At 40.1% G+C, this 16,308-nt stretch overlaps 1 protein-coding gene across 4 annotated transcripts; it reads left to right on the forward strand.

Annotated features, from left to right (window-relative positions):
• The first annotated feature begins 7,697 nt into the window (after nt 1-7,697).
• LOC110877814 (rho GTPase-activating protein REN1) lies at nt 7,698-15,125 on the forward strand. Of its 4 annotated transcripts, XM_022126022.2 has the most exons (21): nt 7,698-8,049; nt 8,137-8,202; nt 9,229-9,265; nt 9,400-9,476; nt 9,825-9,898; nt 10,205-10,283; nt 10,471-10,603; nt 10,678-10,797; nt 10,905-10,982; nt 11,051-11,106; nt 12,048-12,117; nt 12,206-12,528; nt 13,263-13,469; nt 13,552-13,620; nt 13,694-13,743; nt 13,813-13,873; nt 13,942-14,025; nt 14,127-14,186; nt 14,255-14,404; nt 14,467-14,577; nt 14,690-15,125. In XM_022126022.2, exons 1-21 carry the CDS (start codon nt 7,900-7,902, stop codon nt 14,813-14,815), a joined length of 2,181 nt encoding a protein of 726 aa, XP_021981714.1. In that variant the 5' UTR covers nt 7,698-7,899; the 3' UTR covers nt 14,816-15,125. The 4 variants fall into 4 exon arrangements, 3 of the variants coding, with proteins under 3 accessions (XP_021981714.1, XP_035833331.1, XP_021981715.1); XR_004866852.1 differs by lacking the exon at nt 14,690-15,125 and having other exon boundaries at nt 14,265-14,404; XM_035977438.1 differs by lacking the exon at nt 8,137-8,202.
• The last annotated feature ends 1,183 nt before the right edge of the window (nt 15,126-16,308 follow it).

A 16,308-nucleotide genomic window follows, 5' to 3' on the forward strand; every position in this document is an offset into this window, starting at 1 on the left:
CATGCCATTCGGGTTAACGAACGCGCCTGCCGTATTTATGGACCTTATGAACAGGGTGTGCAAACCCTATCTTGACAAGTTCGTCATTGTTTTCATCGATGACATTCTGATTTACTCCAAGAGTCAGGAGGAACACGAGCAGCATCTTCGCCTTATTTTGGAACTCCTTCGGAAGGAGCAGCTATACGCTAAGTTTTCGAAATGCGACTTCTGGCTTCGTGAAGTCCATTTCTTAGGCCACGTAGTAAACAAGGATGGGATCCATGTCGATCCATCCAAGGTAGATTCGATCAGGAACTGGCCTGCACCACGAACGCCAACGGAAATACGCCAATTCTTGGGTTTGGCAGGTTACTACAGACGGTTTATCAAGGATTTCTCGAAGATTGCGCAGCCGCTTACGTTACTAACACAGAAGGGTGTTACCTATCGCTGGGGAAAGCCCCAGGAGACTGCCTTTCAGCACTTAAAGGATAGACTTTGCAGCGCACCTATCCTCTCTTTGCCAGAGGGCACAGATGACTTCGTGGTTTATTGTGATGCATCCATTCGGGGACTTGGATGTGTGTTAATGCAGCGCGACAAGGTTATTGCTTACGCTTCTCGTCAACTCAAGGTTCATGAACGGAACTACACGACGCACGACTTAGAGCTGGGAGCTGTTGTTTTCGCGCTTAAGATATGGCGACACTACCTGTACGGTACCAGGTGCACGATTTACACCAATCACAGGAGTCTCGAACATATCCTTAAGCAGAAGGATTTGAACATGCGTCAACGGCGATGGGTCGAGTTACACAACGATTACGAATGCGCTATCAAGTACCATCCAGGCAAAGCCAACGTTGTGGCTGACGCCCTCAGTCGGAAAGACACTTTACCACGGCGCGTGCGAGCGCTACAGCTTACAATTCAGTCTAGCCTTCCTGCACAGATACGAGATGCTCAGGTAGAAGCATTGAAGCCCGAAAATGTCAAGGCTGAAGCCTTACGCGGCTCACGACAGCAAATGGAACAGAAGGCAGACGGCGCCTACTATGTAACGGGGCGTATTTGGGTCCCACTTTATGGCGGTCTACGCGAACTTGTGATGGACGAAGCACACAAGTCTCGCTACTCGGTACATCCAGGGTCGGACAAAATGTACCACGACATCAGAACTACTTATTGGTGGCCTAGTATGAAGGCCCATATCGCGACCTACGTCGGCAAGTGTTTGACCTGTGCGAGAGTCAAGGTTGAATACCAGAAACCAGCGGGTCTACTTCAACAGCCTAAGATACCTCAATGGAAATGGGAAGAAATTTCCATGGATTTTGTCACGGGCTTACCCAGATCCCAGCGTGGGAATGATACCATATGGGTGATCGTGGATCGACTCACCAAGTCTGCACACTTCCTACCTATAAAGGAAACGGATAAGTTCTCCACTCTCGCAGACGTCTATCTTAAGGAAGTTGTTTCGAGGCACGGAGTGCCCACATCCATCATTTCGGATCGTGATGCACGATTCACGTCAGAGCTATGGCAAGCGATGCATAAATCTTTCGGCTCACGATTAGACATGAGCACAGCATATCACCCTCAGACGGATGGGCAGTCTGAGCGAACGATTCAAACACTTGAAGACATGCTTCGGGCATGCGTCATCGACTTCGGCAACGGCTGGGAAAAGCATCTCCCTTTGGTGGAGTTCTCGTATAATAATAGTTATCAAACCAGCATTCAAGCCGCTCCATTCGAGGCATTGTACGGGCGTAAATGCCAGTCACCTCTCTGTTGGGCAGAGGTGGGGGATAGTCAGATTACGGGTCCAGAAATTGTAGTGGACGCCACGGAAAAGATCGCACAGATACGACAACGCATGGCGGCAGCACGCGACCGTCAGAAAGCCTACGCCGACAAGCGTAGAAAGCCTTTGGAATTTCAGGTCGGGGACCGGGTTTTATTAAAAGTTTCACCCTGGAAGGGTGTAGTACGTTTTGGCAAACGGGGCAAACTAAATCCGCGATACGTCGGACCATTCGAAATCATAGAAAAGATTGCCAAAGTAGCATACAAGCTAAACCTACCAGCTGAACTCGGGGCAGTTCACAATGTCTTTCATGTATCGAACCTAAAGAAGTGCCTATCAGATGAAACCCTCATCATTCCTTTTAAGGAACTCACTATCGACGAGCGGTTGCAGTTCGTCGAGGAGCCTGTAGAAATCACGGACCGGGATGTGAAGGTCCTCAAACACAAGAGAATCCCTGTTGTTCGAGTTCGTTGGAACCCCCGACGTGGCCCAGAGTACACCTGGGAACGCGAAGACAGAATGACAGAAAAGTACCCTCAATTATTCGGAACCAATGCAACCACTACTGAGGCTGAAGCTACTACTTCGGAATTTCGGGACGAAATTCCAGATCAACAGGGGGAGGATGTGACACCCCAGGAAAACCAGTGAACGATTGAACTTACCTAGCTTCCTCAGTGAGTGCATACCAAATTTCGGGACGAAATTTCCAATTAGTTGGGGATAATGTGACAACTCGGACTTTAGACTTGCTTTGATGTAACGTTACGTGCTTGTGAGAACTGAATTATATGAATTAATGAATGTTTTGTTTATGTGTATTATGTGTGCATGTATGTATTGAACCGCACAGCACTTGGAAACCCGAATCGCACAACACCCTTGGACCGCACAAGCCTATTGGGCCTTACACTTGCTTGCGGACCATTAGAAGTAGCCGAGTGGGCTCGGCCCACTCCCCTTATGCGCAAACAAACAAAACACTCCTTGGGGACTTGTTTTCTCATTAGTTGCAAAACACACACACAAGTCACAAAACCCTAGAAGCTCTTGTCCTCTCTCTCGTTTCTCTAGAACCCGACGGCACAAGGCAACCGGAGATCACCCTCCTGTCGGATCACTTCCTTCTAGTTGGATTCTAATCGGTTAGTGTTTCATATTGATGTTATATGTGCCTACGATTGGTTGATTTTGTATGTGTTGAATCGGATAGTATGAAAATAATCATATGCCTATTAGATGTAATCGGCCACCATGTTCTATATTGAGATTGTTTTTGATTTGATGTTAACCGGCTATAGATTTTCATGAAACGGATGATAAAGTAGATATAAAAACCGATTAGATGTTAACCCGGATATTATATCCTGTGATTGAATCATTGTTTGATAATTGAACCTTAGATTATAATGATCAAATAATTCGGGTTATTGTTCATGTCTTGTTAGGGTTCATATGGATTTAGGAATGATTGCCTTGTTTGATCGAGATTTAGCATGTGTGTAACTGATTTGGTTGTTGAGTTGATAATCATATGGAAACTGTTAATTGTTTGTAACTGATAGCATGAATCACGGAATTTGTTTACTGATCGCACAAGCAGCACACACGGGACCGAGGTTGCGAGTCCGGATTGCGACTCGAGACCACAGCAGCACAAATCGAAACCGAGGTTGCGAGTCCCGTTGCGACTCGTAACCGGACCATGACAAGCCGAGATCACCATTGCGACTCGTAATCTCCCGTTGCGACTCGTAATCTCCAATTGCGACTCGAGATCGCTGGTTGCGACTCGAGTCCCGTTAGTTCGTACACTGTTGGACCCTGCACTGTCACGGGCCCAATTGATTGGGCCAAATAATTGGACTTATGCAATTGACTGTTTAATGTATTGGACCATAAGTATATTCGGTTGGACTGCTATATCGTTGGGCCGAGTACTATTGGGCTTGTTAGAATCGTACAAGTAAATGTGTTGTGATTGTTTCATGTATTGCTTAACTGTCAAACATTGCCATGATTTACATGTGATAGTAACGTGTTAACTTATGAGAATGCATACGTGTATTACCTAAGTCAAATCCTGACTTGAATAATAATAATGATAGGACGTGGTTGACCATTTACTTGCTACCTGTACTCTTTGTGTATCTGCCGAGTAAACCAAGGTGAGTTCACACAGCCAAGGCATGGGATTCCCGGGTTGGGAATTGGGTTGGAAATGTTGATATGGAAATGATTACTCGTACTTACGCATTCACTAGACTATAGACCATCGTCCTCAGGATAGTCAGGACACGTTACGTAAAGCCTACGTAACCCAGTAATTGCCATTTGTCTCCCGGGTCGGGAGGACACGTTACGTAAAGCCTACGTAACCCAATACCATCTACTGTCTTCCGGGTCGGAAGGACACGCTGCGTAAAGCCTACGTAGCCCCCACGCGTACCACTGTCCTCGGGGAAGGGCACGTCACGTACAGCCTACGTGACCCAGTACGTATTCCTGTTCTCGGTTTAAGAAGAACACATGGTTGCACTAGTCTAGTAAGTACCATAATGGGAAGCCCCCATTATAAAGGATAAACGTGAGAATCCCTCACCTGTAGTATATACTTGTATGGGAAACCCCCATAAGATGAACATATGCATTATTATACGAACTTACTTTCTGTGAACTCGCTCAACTAGTTTGTTGATTATTTGCTGCATGCCTTGCAGGACCTTAGGTACTTTATGGAGCTTGCACAAGGAGGAGCGGGTCGTTGTGGACAAGGATTCTTGAATGCTTACTAAACACTTATGATATTTCATACGTTAACACTTATGATTGGGTTTTACTTAAATGCTTCTGCTACATATACAATGTTTGGTTTTGAACATCAATTATGTCTATGGTTATTATTAAATACTATGTTTGATATAATTGGTGGCTTGATCCTGGTCAGTCACGCTCTCAAGCGGTGATACTCCGCGTGTGGATTTTGGGGGTGTGACATGCAGGCGCAAGACCCTCCAATGAGTCAGATACCACCACATAATCACACCAGGAGTCAGAGGAGTAGCGTGTACCTTTCTTCTCTACTCCCATATTTTTTGCCTTAGAAGTTTGAGCCTTGTCTGCCTCATTCTTCTTTGGCGCTGCGCTAGCCGTGGGCGCACGTTTCCTCTTCTCAGGGCCTATGCCCAAGTTAAACAATTCGCCTACTAACAAAGCACAGAATACAACTTATTCAGACGCGCAGAAGTAGCAGACAAAAATTAAAAGGATGAAAGCTTACCAGCACTAGCGGCAGGTTGAGTAGACAAATCAGCATCCCGCGGAAGAACAAAGTTCTTCACAATACGATGATATCAGAGCTCTTCCTCAGGCTTTTTAGCAATGGTAGCCATCTTTTCGCCTTCCCTCTCAAATGCAACAACATACAATGAAACAACTGCAAGAGAAGAGGAGCAAGTTTAAAAAAAAAAGCAGCAAGGAAGAAAGGGTAAACAGGGCAAACCCCCAAATCGTACCTTTACCATCCTCCGTATACACCGGTTTGTCTTCCCGGTCCATCCTCCAATTCAGACTCATGCTAGCACCAACAAGGGCTTTCTCTGGCAAAGCAATTGATGGAACGTCCTTCAAATCTTGGTACCAATTTTCGTCAACAGGGGTTTGAAGGGTCTCAGTAGGAACATCCTCTTTTCTCCTGAAAGTCATCCTCATCGGAATGACTCCCACCTTGACAAAAAAGAATTTTAGCTTCCAGTCATGGAATGATTTTGGGGGATTCAGCAAAATCTTCTTCGCCGATGCTCTTTGAACAAAAGAATAGAACCCCTGAGAACAGTGCATCTGATGGAAAACACGAAATCGGGGAACTGTCGGTTCGATATGCATTGTCCGACATACAAATTCAAAATGGCGAACCCTAACCATACCGATAGGGTGAAACTGAGAGATGTGGATTTTAAAATACTCAAGAAATTCAAGAAAAAAATTTAGTTACAGGCAGACGAAAGTTGCCTGCACAAAAGAAATCTCAAAATAGGGTCACATACCCAGCCGGAGCATCCGCCGCCGTCTGACCCTCTTCAGGGTAACGGGTACCCCAGTTGACCGAAAACCTGAGATTCCAAACCAAACCATCAAAAGTCGCCCTAGACCACTTCAATGGTGGAAGTTCAGCAGACATTTCTTCAGTAGAGTCTTCGTGATTATCTCTGGTTGACATAAGAGGAAGAAATTGCAAAATCTCTCTGGAAACAGATGAAGAAGACGGAAAGGAAAAGGATTTTCAACAAAGTAATGATTACTGGGAATGAGAAATCCAAAACACCTATATACCCACCGCCATAAATAGCTTAGGTAACTGCCACAACACCCTTTTCGGGATAACACAGTTACCCAAGCGACGGGGGTAGGTAGGGAGTGACACAAATGAGTTCACGTGCACGTGCAAAGCACGGTCAGTAATATACACCTGACAGTGACAGCCTGTCACACAGTCATCACTGTACCCTTCACATCCAAAGTTAAAAGATTTTCAAAATCAGCATAATGAGCAAAGTGTATCTTCTCATAGAAGATTCCCCACTTTCGCGCCCAAAAGCCCTATAGCAAAGCATTCCTCCCATATAGTCCAGTGCTCCACTTATTTTGCATGAGAGCAACACTAGACTGGGGGGACTTGAAGGGGTAAGGTCCCAAAAATCTCGTATTAAGTACTTGGGACCATACCAGAACTTCGCCCTTTAACCCTCTTTAGACCTTGCGCGGCCGCACACTGGTCCAACAAAGAGAACTTAAGAGAAAGGCAGCAACTAACACTTGCGTGCCAAAAGGAAGTTAAAAAGTCCTTGCGCTATTCCCCATAACCAACAGGGATAAAAATCCCAGTTAAGCACTTCCGCATAATAATACCCATACTTGGATATTATTTGCTAAGCTGACACCACACGATAAGGAATCACATCGGATTATGGCAATAATATTCTAGAAGACTCAATCGTGCACCACTAGACGGTTATAATTGTCTAGGACACGTGTCATCATCCCAGGCCACTCTGGAATCACGATGATGGCATGGAATTGGAAAGAAGCCTCCACTTGCCCACTTTCCACGTGGCAGCACCCTAGCTGTTAATCAAGATCGCGATCCGTGTGCACTCACAATCCGATCAAAAGAATTAACGGAGGGAAAATAACCGCTTACGGAGTTAGCATCTTCCGTTAATATTTCAGTAACGAGTTTTTCCGCCCAAACTCCCGGCTATAAATATGAGAGTAATTCAGGTATGAACTTCAAGTCACACTCACTTCATCAATACTTCTTCTTCTTCATAAACACATTCTCACGCCGGAGTCGGGTCAAGGAGAGAACCTCCCTTCTCCCCTTGACGAGGCTAACGGTGTTCTGTTTTGCAGTATTAACCGGAGAAAAAGACTTGTCCATTCGAATCAAACGAGAGAGAACCACCCCTCTTATGCAGAACCTAACCCCCTGGATAATTTGATTCTGGTCATTTATCCAGTGTTTCTTCAGAAAGGAAGAAAGACGCGGTTCAAGGTATTATCATGATCGCGTGTTGGAGTTTATGGCATGCCAGAAACAATGCTAAATTTTCGAATACCCCGATAAGAATTGAGAATATTATTAGTGAAGTTATTTCTTTAAGTTTTCTATGGTTTTCGAATAGATACAAGCAAAAAGGAATAGAATGGGGGATTGGTGTTCGTTTGTAAATATGTAATCTAGTCTTGTTGTAGTTGTGTTTTGCCGGCCCGACTTAGGTCGGCGGTTTCGTTAATAAAATTTACCTTAAAAAAAACACAATTATGCGGCGGTTTGGGATAACAAGTCAGAAATAAATGATTTCAAACACAACCGGTATATATTTTCGCGTCACATACATAGAAATGTAATGTGTGAAATGAAGGTGGGAAACGAACAATGAAGCCTAAAAATTGGGAACCAATCATTACTGTTCCCAATTTTTTGGTGACCATCGGGTCTCCGTTTTTTCACATTCCCTCTCACTTTTCTTCTTCAATCGTCATTTCTCATAAAAACCTATGCAATTCTCTTGTGTTTTGATTTAAAATGTAATTACATAATGCCAAAAAACAACACGGCATGTGATTTAAACTCTGATCCGAAGATGAACAGAGCTGAATCCAAGAACAACAAATTTGATTGGAAGCATAGCCATTCTGATCTAAAAAATTACCCTGATTCAAAAACTAATGCTGAGCCTCCTTCTCAGGTACGTATGTAAGAAAGAATATTATTTGTTATTTGTTTTTTTTTTTTTTTTCATATTGAGGTAAGAAGATGTAATTTGTTTTTTTAGGGAGACGGTGGTGGTGATGGCATGCCACCTTCTTCTACGCCACCACATTCTCATAATGGCAACAAGGTACTTTTTTAAGATTTGGAATATTATTGTGTACTATGGGGCAGGGCCACGGGATATGACAAGTTAGAGCATTCACATCCAAGGAATCAAATTCTGGGTGTGGTGTTTTTAAAATATAAAAAGTATAAAAAGTGGTTGTGAGTGAAAGAGAGAGAAAATGTTACTGTTCATCTGTATATTTGGGGGACACTGTTCACCCCCTATAATTTTTTAATATATTTTGAAAGTGGTTGTGAGTGGAGGAGAGAGAAAAAGGTAATGATAAAGGTATAAAAAATATTATTTAATTGAAACGGAGAGAGAAAATGTAGTGTTTTTTAGTGTAATTTAGGGTGAAAATATGGTGGGATGGATGTGAATGCTCTTAAACCGGCCTCGCTGCCTCCACTTGTTTTTAATATATAAAGAGTAAATTATAAAAATCATTCTTTATGTAAGTCACTTATTGCAAACTATGTTCTTTGTCTTCAATAATTACTGAAAACGTACTCGATGTTTGCAAACCCTTGCAGGTTATGTCCTTTAGCCCTAACTCAGTTAATTTTTATGGTTAAATCTGACCAAATGGACCCCACATGAGGGTATTTTTGTGGTAAATCTAACCAAATGGACCCCACATGAGAGTAAAATGACCAAAATACCCTCATGTGGGGTCTATTTGGTCAGATTTAACCACAAAAAAATTAACTGAGTTAGGGTTAAAGGACATAACCTGCAAGGATTTGCAAACATCGAGTACGTTTTCTGTAATTATTGAAGACGAATGACACATTTTGCAATAAGTGAGATACATAAAGGACGATTTTTGTAATTTACTCATACTTAAATAATTAAGTTTTAAAATGTAAAAGATGGTATTAATTAGTATAATACAGTATATTACTTTTAGGTATCCGCACAATTCACAAAATAAAATAAATAAATGAAATGTTATATGGCTTATTCTGTTTGCATGACCACTACCAAGATTTACTTGTAGGTTGTTAAATCACTGAAATCTCAGTTGTCTTTCTATTTGGTTTGCAGGTTTACAAGAGTGGTCCCTTATTTTTGTCATCAAAAGGTGTATTCTTGGGTCATTCTTTGGTTAATAATTTACTGTGTCTTAAGTCTGTTATATGTTTATTTTACTACATTTTTATAAATTTTCATTTTACATGCTTTGTTTCTCGTGTCTTAAACCAACCATTAATGCAGGGATTGGGTGGACATCTTGGAAGAAAAGGTGGTTTATTTTAACAGAAACCTCATTGGTCTTCTTCAGAAGTGATCCTGTAAGTTTATGGCAATTATACTTCTTTGGAACTATGATCTTTTCACTTTTGATGTCCTGATGGTCAAACTAGGCTGTTTAAAAAAAGTATAAATTTCCAAACTGGACTCACGGGTGGTGTCGTCGGCAATGATAGTAGTGAAAAACTATGGTTGTTGATGGTGTTAATCCAGCTGTAGCCGCTTTAAACTAGCTTGGATGACCCGGTTTGACCCATTGTTTATGCCCGTATTGAGCTGTTGTATTTTTCTTTTTGCCCCGTTACATGAATAATGTATGTTAGTTTAGCTATTTTCCATGTATTTGGTTAACTTAGTTATGTACCATCGTTCATTGTGTTGATATTCAGAATGCAGCAGCATCTCAAAAGGGGGGTGAGGCAAATCTGACTCTTGGTGGCATAGATCTCAACAGTTCAGGCAGGTTGGCCTGCTTCTATTTCATCATCTTTCTTCATGATTGACTTTCTTTCAATACGTCAAGCTTTCTATTCGTGATTATTGGTAACGGGTCAAAATGGGTTTGGGTTGAAACTGGTTAATTTTTAGCATGGGTTGTATGCTCATATATATCTTTTTGATGGTCTTATTATGTTTACAAGGAAATGATATACGGGGTTGTATGCATTAAAAACAAAGCTGAAAAATAGACCTATTATCTTACAGTCTGGTTTATGTACATTTGACCCGTTATATTATATTACGACCCCTAATATTCTTTATTTTTCAGTGTTGTTGTTAAAGCAGATAAGAAACTGTTAACAGTGTTATTTCCTGATGGACGTGACGGAAGAGCTTTTACTCTCAAGGTACTATGTTTTCAGTTAAATCATACCATCGATCCAATTTTAACTTTCTTTTTGCAAAAGCTACTTGTTAGTGTAATTTTTAGGAGCTTTCTTTTTTCATTTTTGTTTTGTTTCCATATATCTAAGAGAGTTGATCATTGATTGATTTAGTGATTATTGAAAGGACATTTGGCATCTTTATTTTTAGGCTGAAACTTCAGAGGATTTATATGAGTGGAAGGATGCACTAGAGGCAGCCTTGTCAGATGCACCAAGTGTAGGAAACAATGTATCAAAAACTGACAAGCCTGATACTGCCGATGCTTCTTCACAGGATCAGCGTAGGGATCTTTCACACCATTCAACAACTTATATATAGATAGACACACACACTTACATTGTTTTTATTGAACAGCAAAAGAGCAAACACCAGCAAAGTCAAGTGTTCTCGGTAGGCCAATCTTACTTGCATTGGAAGATATAGATGGAACTCCATCTTTCTTAGAGAAAGCCCTTTGTTATGTTGAAGACTTCGGTAAGAATAACTAAAAGCTTTACATTTTAGATAGCACCCATCTGTATTGATTTTCATGTTAATATGTTCATTTTGAAGTCTATGGGAATTGAATGTGAATGTTTCAGGAGTGAATGTAGAAGGAATCTTGAGGCAGGCTGCTGATGTTGATGATGTTGAGCGGCGCATTCGAGAATATGAGCAGGGTCAGTCAACTGTCTTTTATTTATTCTAGTGCTTCACTTTTATGAAAGGGAAATCTGATTTGTTACAGGAAAGGTAGATTTTACTGAAGATGAGGATGGACATGTTATAGGAGACTGTATCAAGGTACGTACAGGGGCGATGCATTGAAGGGGCCGGGAGGGGCACCCGACCCCCCGAACTTTTCGGCCAGTAGTGTTATATATGTGGTTTTCGTATAGAAATTTTGGGTATATACGTTTTCGACCCCCGTAAAAAATTTCAAGCTTCGCCACTGGGTACGTATGTCAACTAACTTAACCTCACTTTTACTTACAAAGATATGCATTGGATCCTGAAAGTTGCATATTGCTCCAAACATTTGCTAGAAAAGCCCAATTCTAGTATCGGTATCTGTCTAGAGCTCACTTGTTTTTGTATGCCTTTTGAAATTAATTTGCACTACATAAAAAATCACAAGTAGTCCCTGTGGCATGGGAAATTACGGATTTCGTCCCTAAATGTTAGTATTTACTGTTAGCTTTCATAAATGATCTAACAGTGTTAGTTTCAGGGGTATATTAGCATTTTGGGCTTAAATCAAGCTATGCAGTTAATATCGGTGATATATCGGTTATATCGGTCCCTTAGTAAAATATCGGTACCGATATTATCGGCGATATTGACCGATATTTGACCGATATAATCGATATATCACCGATATTTGACCGATATATCACCGATATTTGACCGATATAACCAATATATCACTGATATATCACTGAATTATTGGTTGTTAAATTGCTATATATATAAATTCTGCATTATATTAAAGTTACCAATATCTCACCGAGATAACCTATATTTCAAATATCGGTCCTTGACCGATATCCGATATTTTACCGCATTAACTGCATAGAAATCAAGGGACCTTTTATGAACCATTAGGGACCAAAATTGTAATTTGTTCCAAACCAAAGAGACCATCAGTCCGTGATGAACCATTAGATTATATTCTTATAGTAACAGGCCGTGAGATTAGCACACTGTTTCATTCTTATTTTTTTTTTCTTACCAAACTGTTTCAGTATGTTCTTCGCGAGTTACCATCACCGCCAGTCCCAGCGTCTTGTTGTGCTGCTTTGCTAGAAGCATATAGTAAGTTTTGTTCAATGCTAAACCGACTTCGGTACCATCTTAATATCATCTATATGGAAGTGCTATTTTTCTCTTTGGTCATGATTAGGATCTGGGGCCACACGAGTTAGTGCCATGCGTGCAGCTATTTGTGACACATTTCCAGAACCAAATCGCCGTTTATTACAGAGGATCCTGATAATGATGGAAGCTGTTGCTGAGAACAAAGGTGTGAACAGAATGAGTGTTTCAGCGGTTGCAGCATGCATGTCACCATTACTTCTGCGACCCCTTTTGGCCGGGGAGGTTGAACTTGGAAACGGATCAGATATCGGGGGTGATGCTGTTCAACTTCTACAAGCGGCTGCAGCAGCTAATCATGCTCAAGCAATTGTTATCACCCTTGTAGAGGAATATGACAAAATATTTGGGGTATGCAACTCTTATCATAAAATAAGCTTCTAGGCATTAAGTTAAGACTTTGGGCCCGGTTATGGTTATTTTGAAATAAACAAAAATTAACTACCGCTCAAACTTGTAACCAGGGGCGGAACCACTATTATCTGAGCCGTAGCACGGGCTACGGCTGAAGTCCGTATGCTTAGTGTATTTTTTTTTAATTTTTTTCGGTTTTATACAAAGGATACCCTTAAATAATACAAGGATATCCCTAACCAACCCAAACTTATAAAATAAGTGAGCCCGATTGAAACAATGACCTAATTGATTAGATAAGCCCAGCTGATCAGATTAGCCCAAAAAATCACAAAATACGTATGGCGGCATTATTTCTGATCGTCGCTCAGGATTTGGAAGAAAACCAAACGTCGCTGGTCATCCTTTATGCACTGGTCTCCTGTTTTGTTGCTGCCAATAACACTGGTTCGATAAAAAAATCAACAATCATTAGCGGCGACATGTTTGCCGGCAATGAGGCCGTCGCTAATGAACAAAATGTCGTCGTTAATACGCATGTCGCCGCTATTGGTTATGCCGGTGAGTTTGCCTGAAGGTTCGCCGGAGATAGATTTCCAGATTATACTTTATTTAATGCCGCCGCTATCGTTTTTTTAATAGTGTATGATTGCACGGTAAAAAAAAATTTAGGATACTCCTGATTTAATGGGCTAGCTCCCCCACTGCTTGTAACAATATACTATTAGCAGGAAGAAGATATGTTAAGCGATCTATACTCCGACTCGGATGATTATGGAAGCGAGAGTGGAAGTGATGAGTACTACGAAGAGGATGAATATTCTGATGATGATGAACTTGAAAATTTGACAGAGGATTCATGCTCTTATGAAGAAGAATCAGATCATGGATCAAGTTCTAGTTATAGTGAAAGTGGGGATGATGATGTCCACAGCAAGGTTTGTTTTTTCTAATGTTTATTATAATTTTTTTTTAAAATAAAACTCTAATTATTAGTTCAAAATTCATTTGTACATTCAGGGTTCTGTTAGCTCCAATTCCTATTCCATTGATGATCCAAAAGCTAGTAGGATTCGGAGACGAACAAGCGTAAGCGTACATGTGTTGAATGAATGCCCTAATGTTGATCATATTTAATGTTTTTTTTTTCTTTTGAGTTCAGGTCAAAAAGGGATCACCTTTGGAAAGCATTGCATTTGTAACCGATCAACAGTAAGAATGATGAATCAAGATTCGGGAGTTATTTGTTGATATATGCACTAATCATGATTGTTTTTAAAGGGCTGAAATTGTGAGGCTTGAGGCTAATAAAGCAAAACTAAAAGAGAGAATAGACTCAGAGGTGGTGAACTTATTGATGATTTTTATAATTTTTATAATTTTCAAAGAGTGATTGATGGTTTTATACAGGCTAGACGAAACGCAATATTAAAAGAGGATTTAGTGAGCAAGAAGAAAGCTTTAGAGATGCGTCGCGTAGCTCTTTCGGAAGAGGTATTATTGATTACTAAACATGAAATGCATATAACAACTATCTTAACACAACTCTTTTACCTTTATTGTATGATCCAATTGAACGTTAATTGTGTACGTAGGTGTCAAGATTAGAGGAGGAGTTGCAGAAGGCTCCATTATCAGCTTCAGCCGATGAAAAGGTCTTTTATCTTGATACCTTGTGGTTTTGTTAGTCTTAATTATTCATTAACTTTTAGATGTTTTAAAGACAAATGCAGATCCAGAAAATATAGACCAATCAGAGACCAATGATCCTGGATTACAGCATAACCAACTGTCTGAACAAACCTCCAATGATCCTGGATTACAACAGAAAGACAAGGATCTTGAATCTACAACTACTTCACATAGGAATAAGGTAACATACTTGCAGCATATTAATATTCCTCAACTCCGAACAAGAAATTTGTTTTTTTACAGGATTCACACTCGAACAAGGAACAAGGTGAAAGACATCATTTTCATTCACATCCTAGTAAACATCATGAACGCGGTATGAGCAAGTCAAGCTCAAGAAGGCCCCGCGGGGAGGTAAGTACATTTCTTGTAATCCTTTTCATCATCAATTTCAGTCATGTTAACTAACTTTTATAGTCGAAGAAAGAGTTCTGTTTAAGGCAATCACTGTTCCAAAAATTTGCAGGCAGCTAATACAACTTCAGCGCTGTCGAAAATAACAAACAGACTAAACTTTTTGAAAGAAAGACGGAACCAAATAGCTGATGACCTGCAGGACAATGACAAAGATCATAAAAGTCAAGCACAATAGATCAGGCAAACAATGGTCGGAAACTTTTCCGGATGAAGAAAGATGAGAAGATAAGTTGCTAATCATGGTCGAGGAAGAACCATCACAAGATGATTGAGTTTTTTTTTTTTTTTTTTTTTTTTTTTTTCTTAATGTAATTTACTATTAGTTTTTTGATAATTAAGATGAATGTAAGAAAGTTTCTTAAATGACTGCTGCTTCCAAGTAAGTGTTTAAAGATCAAATCAGTTAAGTTGAGTTGAACTGAATTGAAGTTAAGTGAGTGATTGTGGACGACGACGCGGATGATTAAAGCCAATTTGGAAGGCTATTTTCTACTTGTTGATTAATAAATAAATGCTGTGGTTTGACTTCATCTAGAGTCTGTCCAAAAATTCAATATTATACCCAATCTGAAACTTCAAAATGTCAAGTATCCAAATACTATGTAAAGTGTCACACTTAACTGGGTTATACTATCATACAGGCACTTCCTCTTATTTTCACACCCTAGATATGTCTAGTATAGGTCTAATATAGGCCTATAGGTATAGTATAGGTCATGTATAAGAGCATTCACATCCAATCCATCAAATTGTGTGTGTGAAGTTTTTATAATGTATAAAAAGTGGTTGTGAATAGAGGAGAGAGAAAATGTTACTGTTCATCTGTATATTTGGGGGGACACTGTTCACCCCCTATAATTTTTTAATATATTTTGAGAGTGATTGTGAGTGATGGGGAGAGAAAAGGTAATGATAAAGGTATAAAAAATATTATTTAATTGAAAAGGAGAGAGAAAATGTAGTGTGTTTTAGTGTAACTTAGGGTGAAAATATGGTGGAATGGATGTGAATGCTCTAAGCATATAGGTATAGTATATATAGATCCCGTATATACTTAGGGGGGACGGGGCGCCCCGTGGTGGCCGTTTGGCCACACGTGGAAGGCAATGAAACATCGCCGCCGGTGCCAAGTTTGACGTGCGGTTTTGTAAACGTGTTATATATTTCAAGCGTGAAGAAGTGAAGAAGTTGAGGGAAATTGTTAGGTTGTGAGGGAAATTGTTGGGTGTGGTGAGTGATGAGCATTTCCACTAAAATTCATCACTAGTGATGGAATAATGCTTGATGACATGACGGAACTTGATTGGATGTTGTGAGTAATGAGTGATGGGCGCCCCTACCCCCTTATAGTTGTAGTATAAGTATAGTATAGTATAGTATAGTATAGGTGTAATATCGTATTGATGTAGTATATTTATCGTATAATATAATATATGTGTAGTATAGTATGGTATAATATACTATAGTATAAATGTAGTATTGTATAGTATTGTATCATATAATATCGTATCGCATAATATCGTATCGTGTCTTTTAGTATCGTATAGTCTATTATAGTATAGCATCAATATACGTCACAATACGACATGTAATGACAAAATACATCAAGATACAACACGTATACGTCATGAAAAGCAAAAACCTAATTAAAAAAATGATTTTGATCTA

Source organism: Helianthus annuus, chromosome 9 (genome assembly GCF_002127325.2).
Source record: "Helianthus annuus cultivar XRQ/B chromosome 9, HanXRQr2.0-SUNRISE, whole genome shotgun sequence".
Taxonomy (NCBI): domain Eukaryota; kingdom Viridiplantae; phylum Streptophyta; class Magnoliopsida; order Asterales; family Asteraceae; genus Helianthus; species Helianthus annuus.

Coding starts and splice junctions, on each gene's coding strand:
- LOC110877814 (XM_022126022.2), top strand. CDS start 7,900: ATGCCAAAAAACAACACGGCATGTGATTTAAACTCTGATCCGAAGATG. Junction 9,477..9,824: donor TCTTCTTCAGAAGTGATCCT/GTAAGTTTATGG, acceptor GTTGATATTCAG/AATGCAGCAGCATCTCAAAA. Junction 11,107..12,047: donor TTATAGGAGACTGTATCAAG/GTACGTACAGGG, acceptor AAACTGTTTCAG/TATGTTCTTCGCGAGTTACC.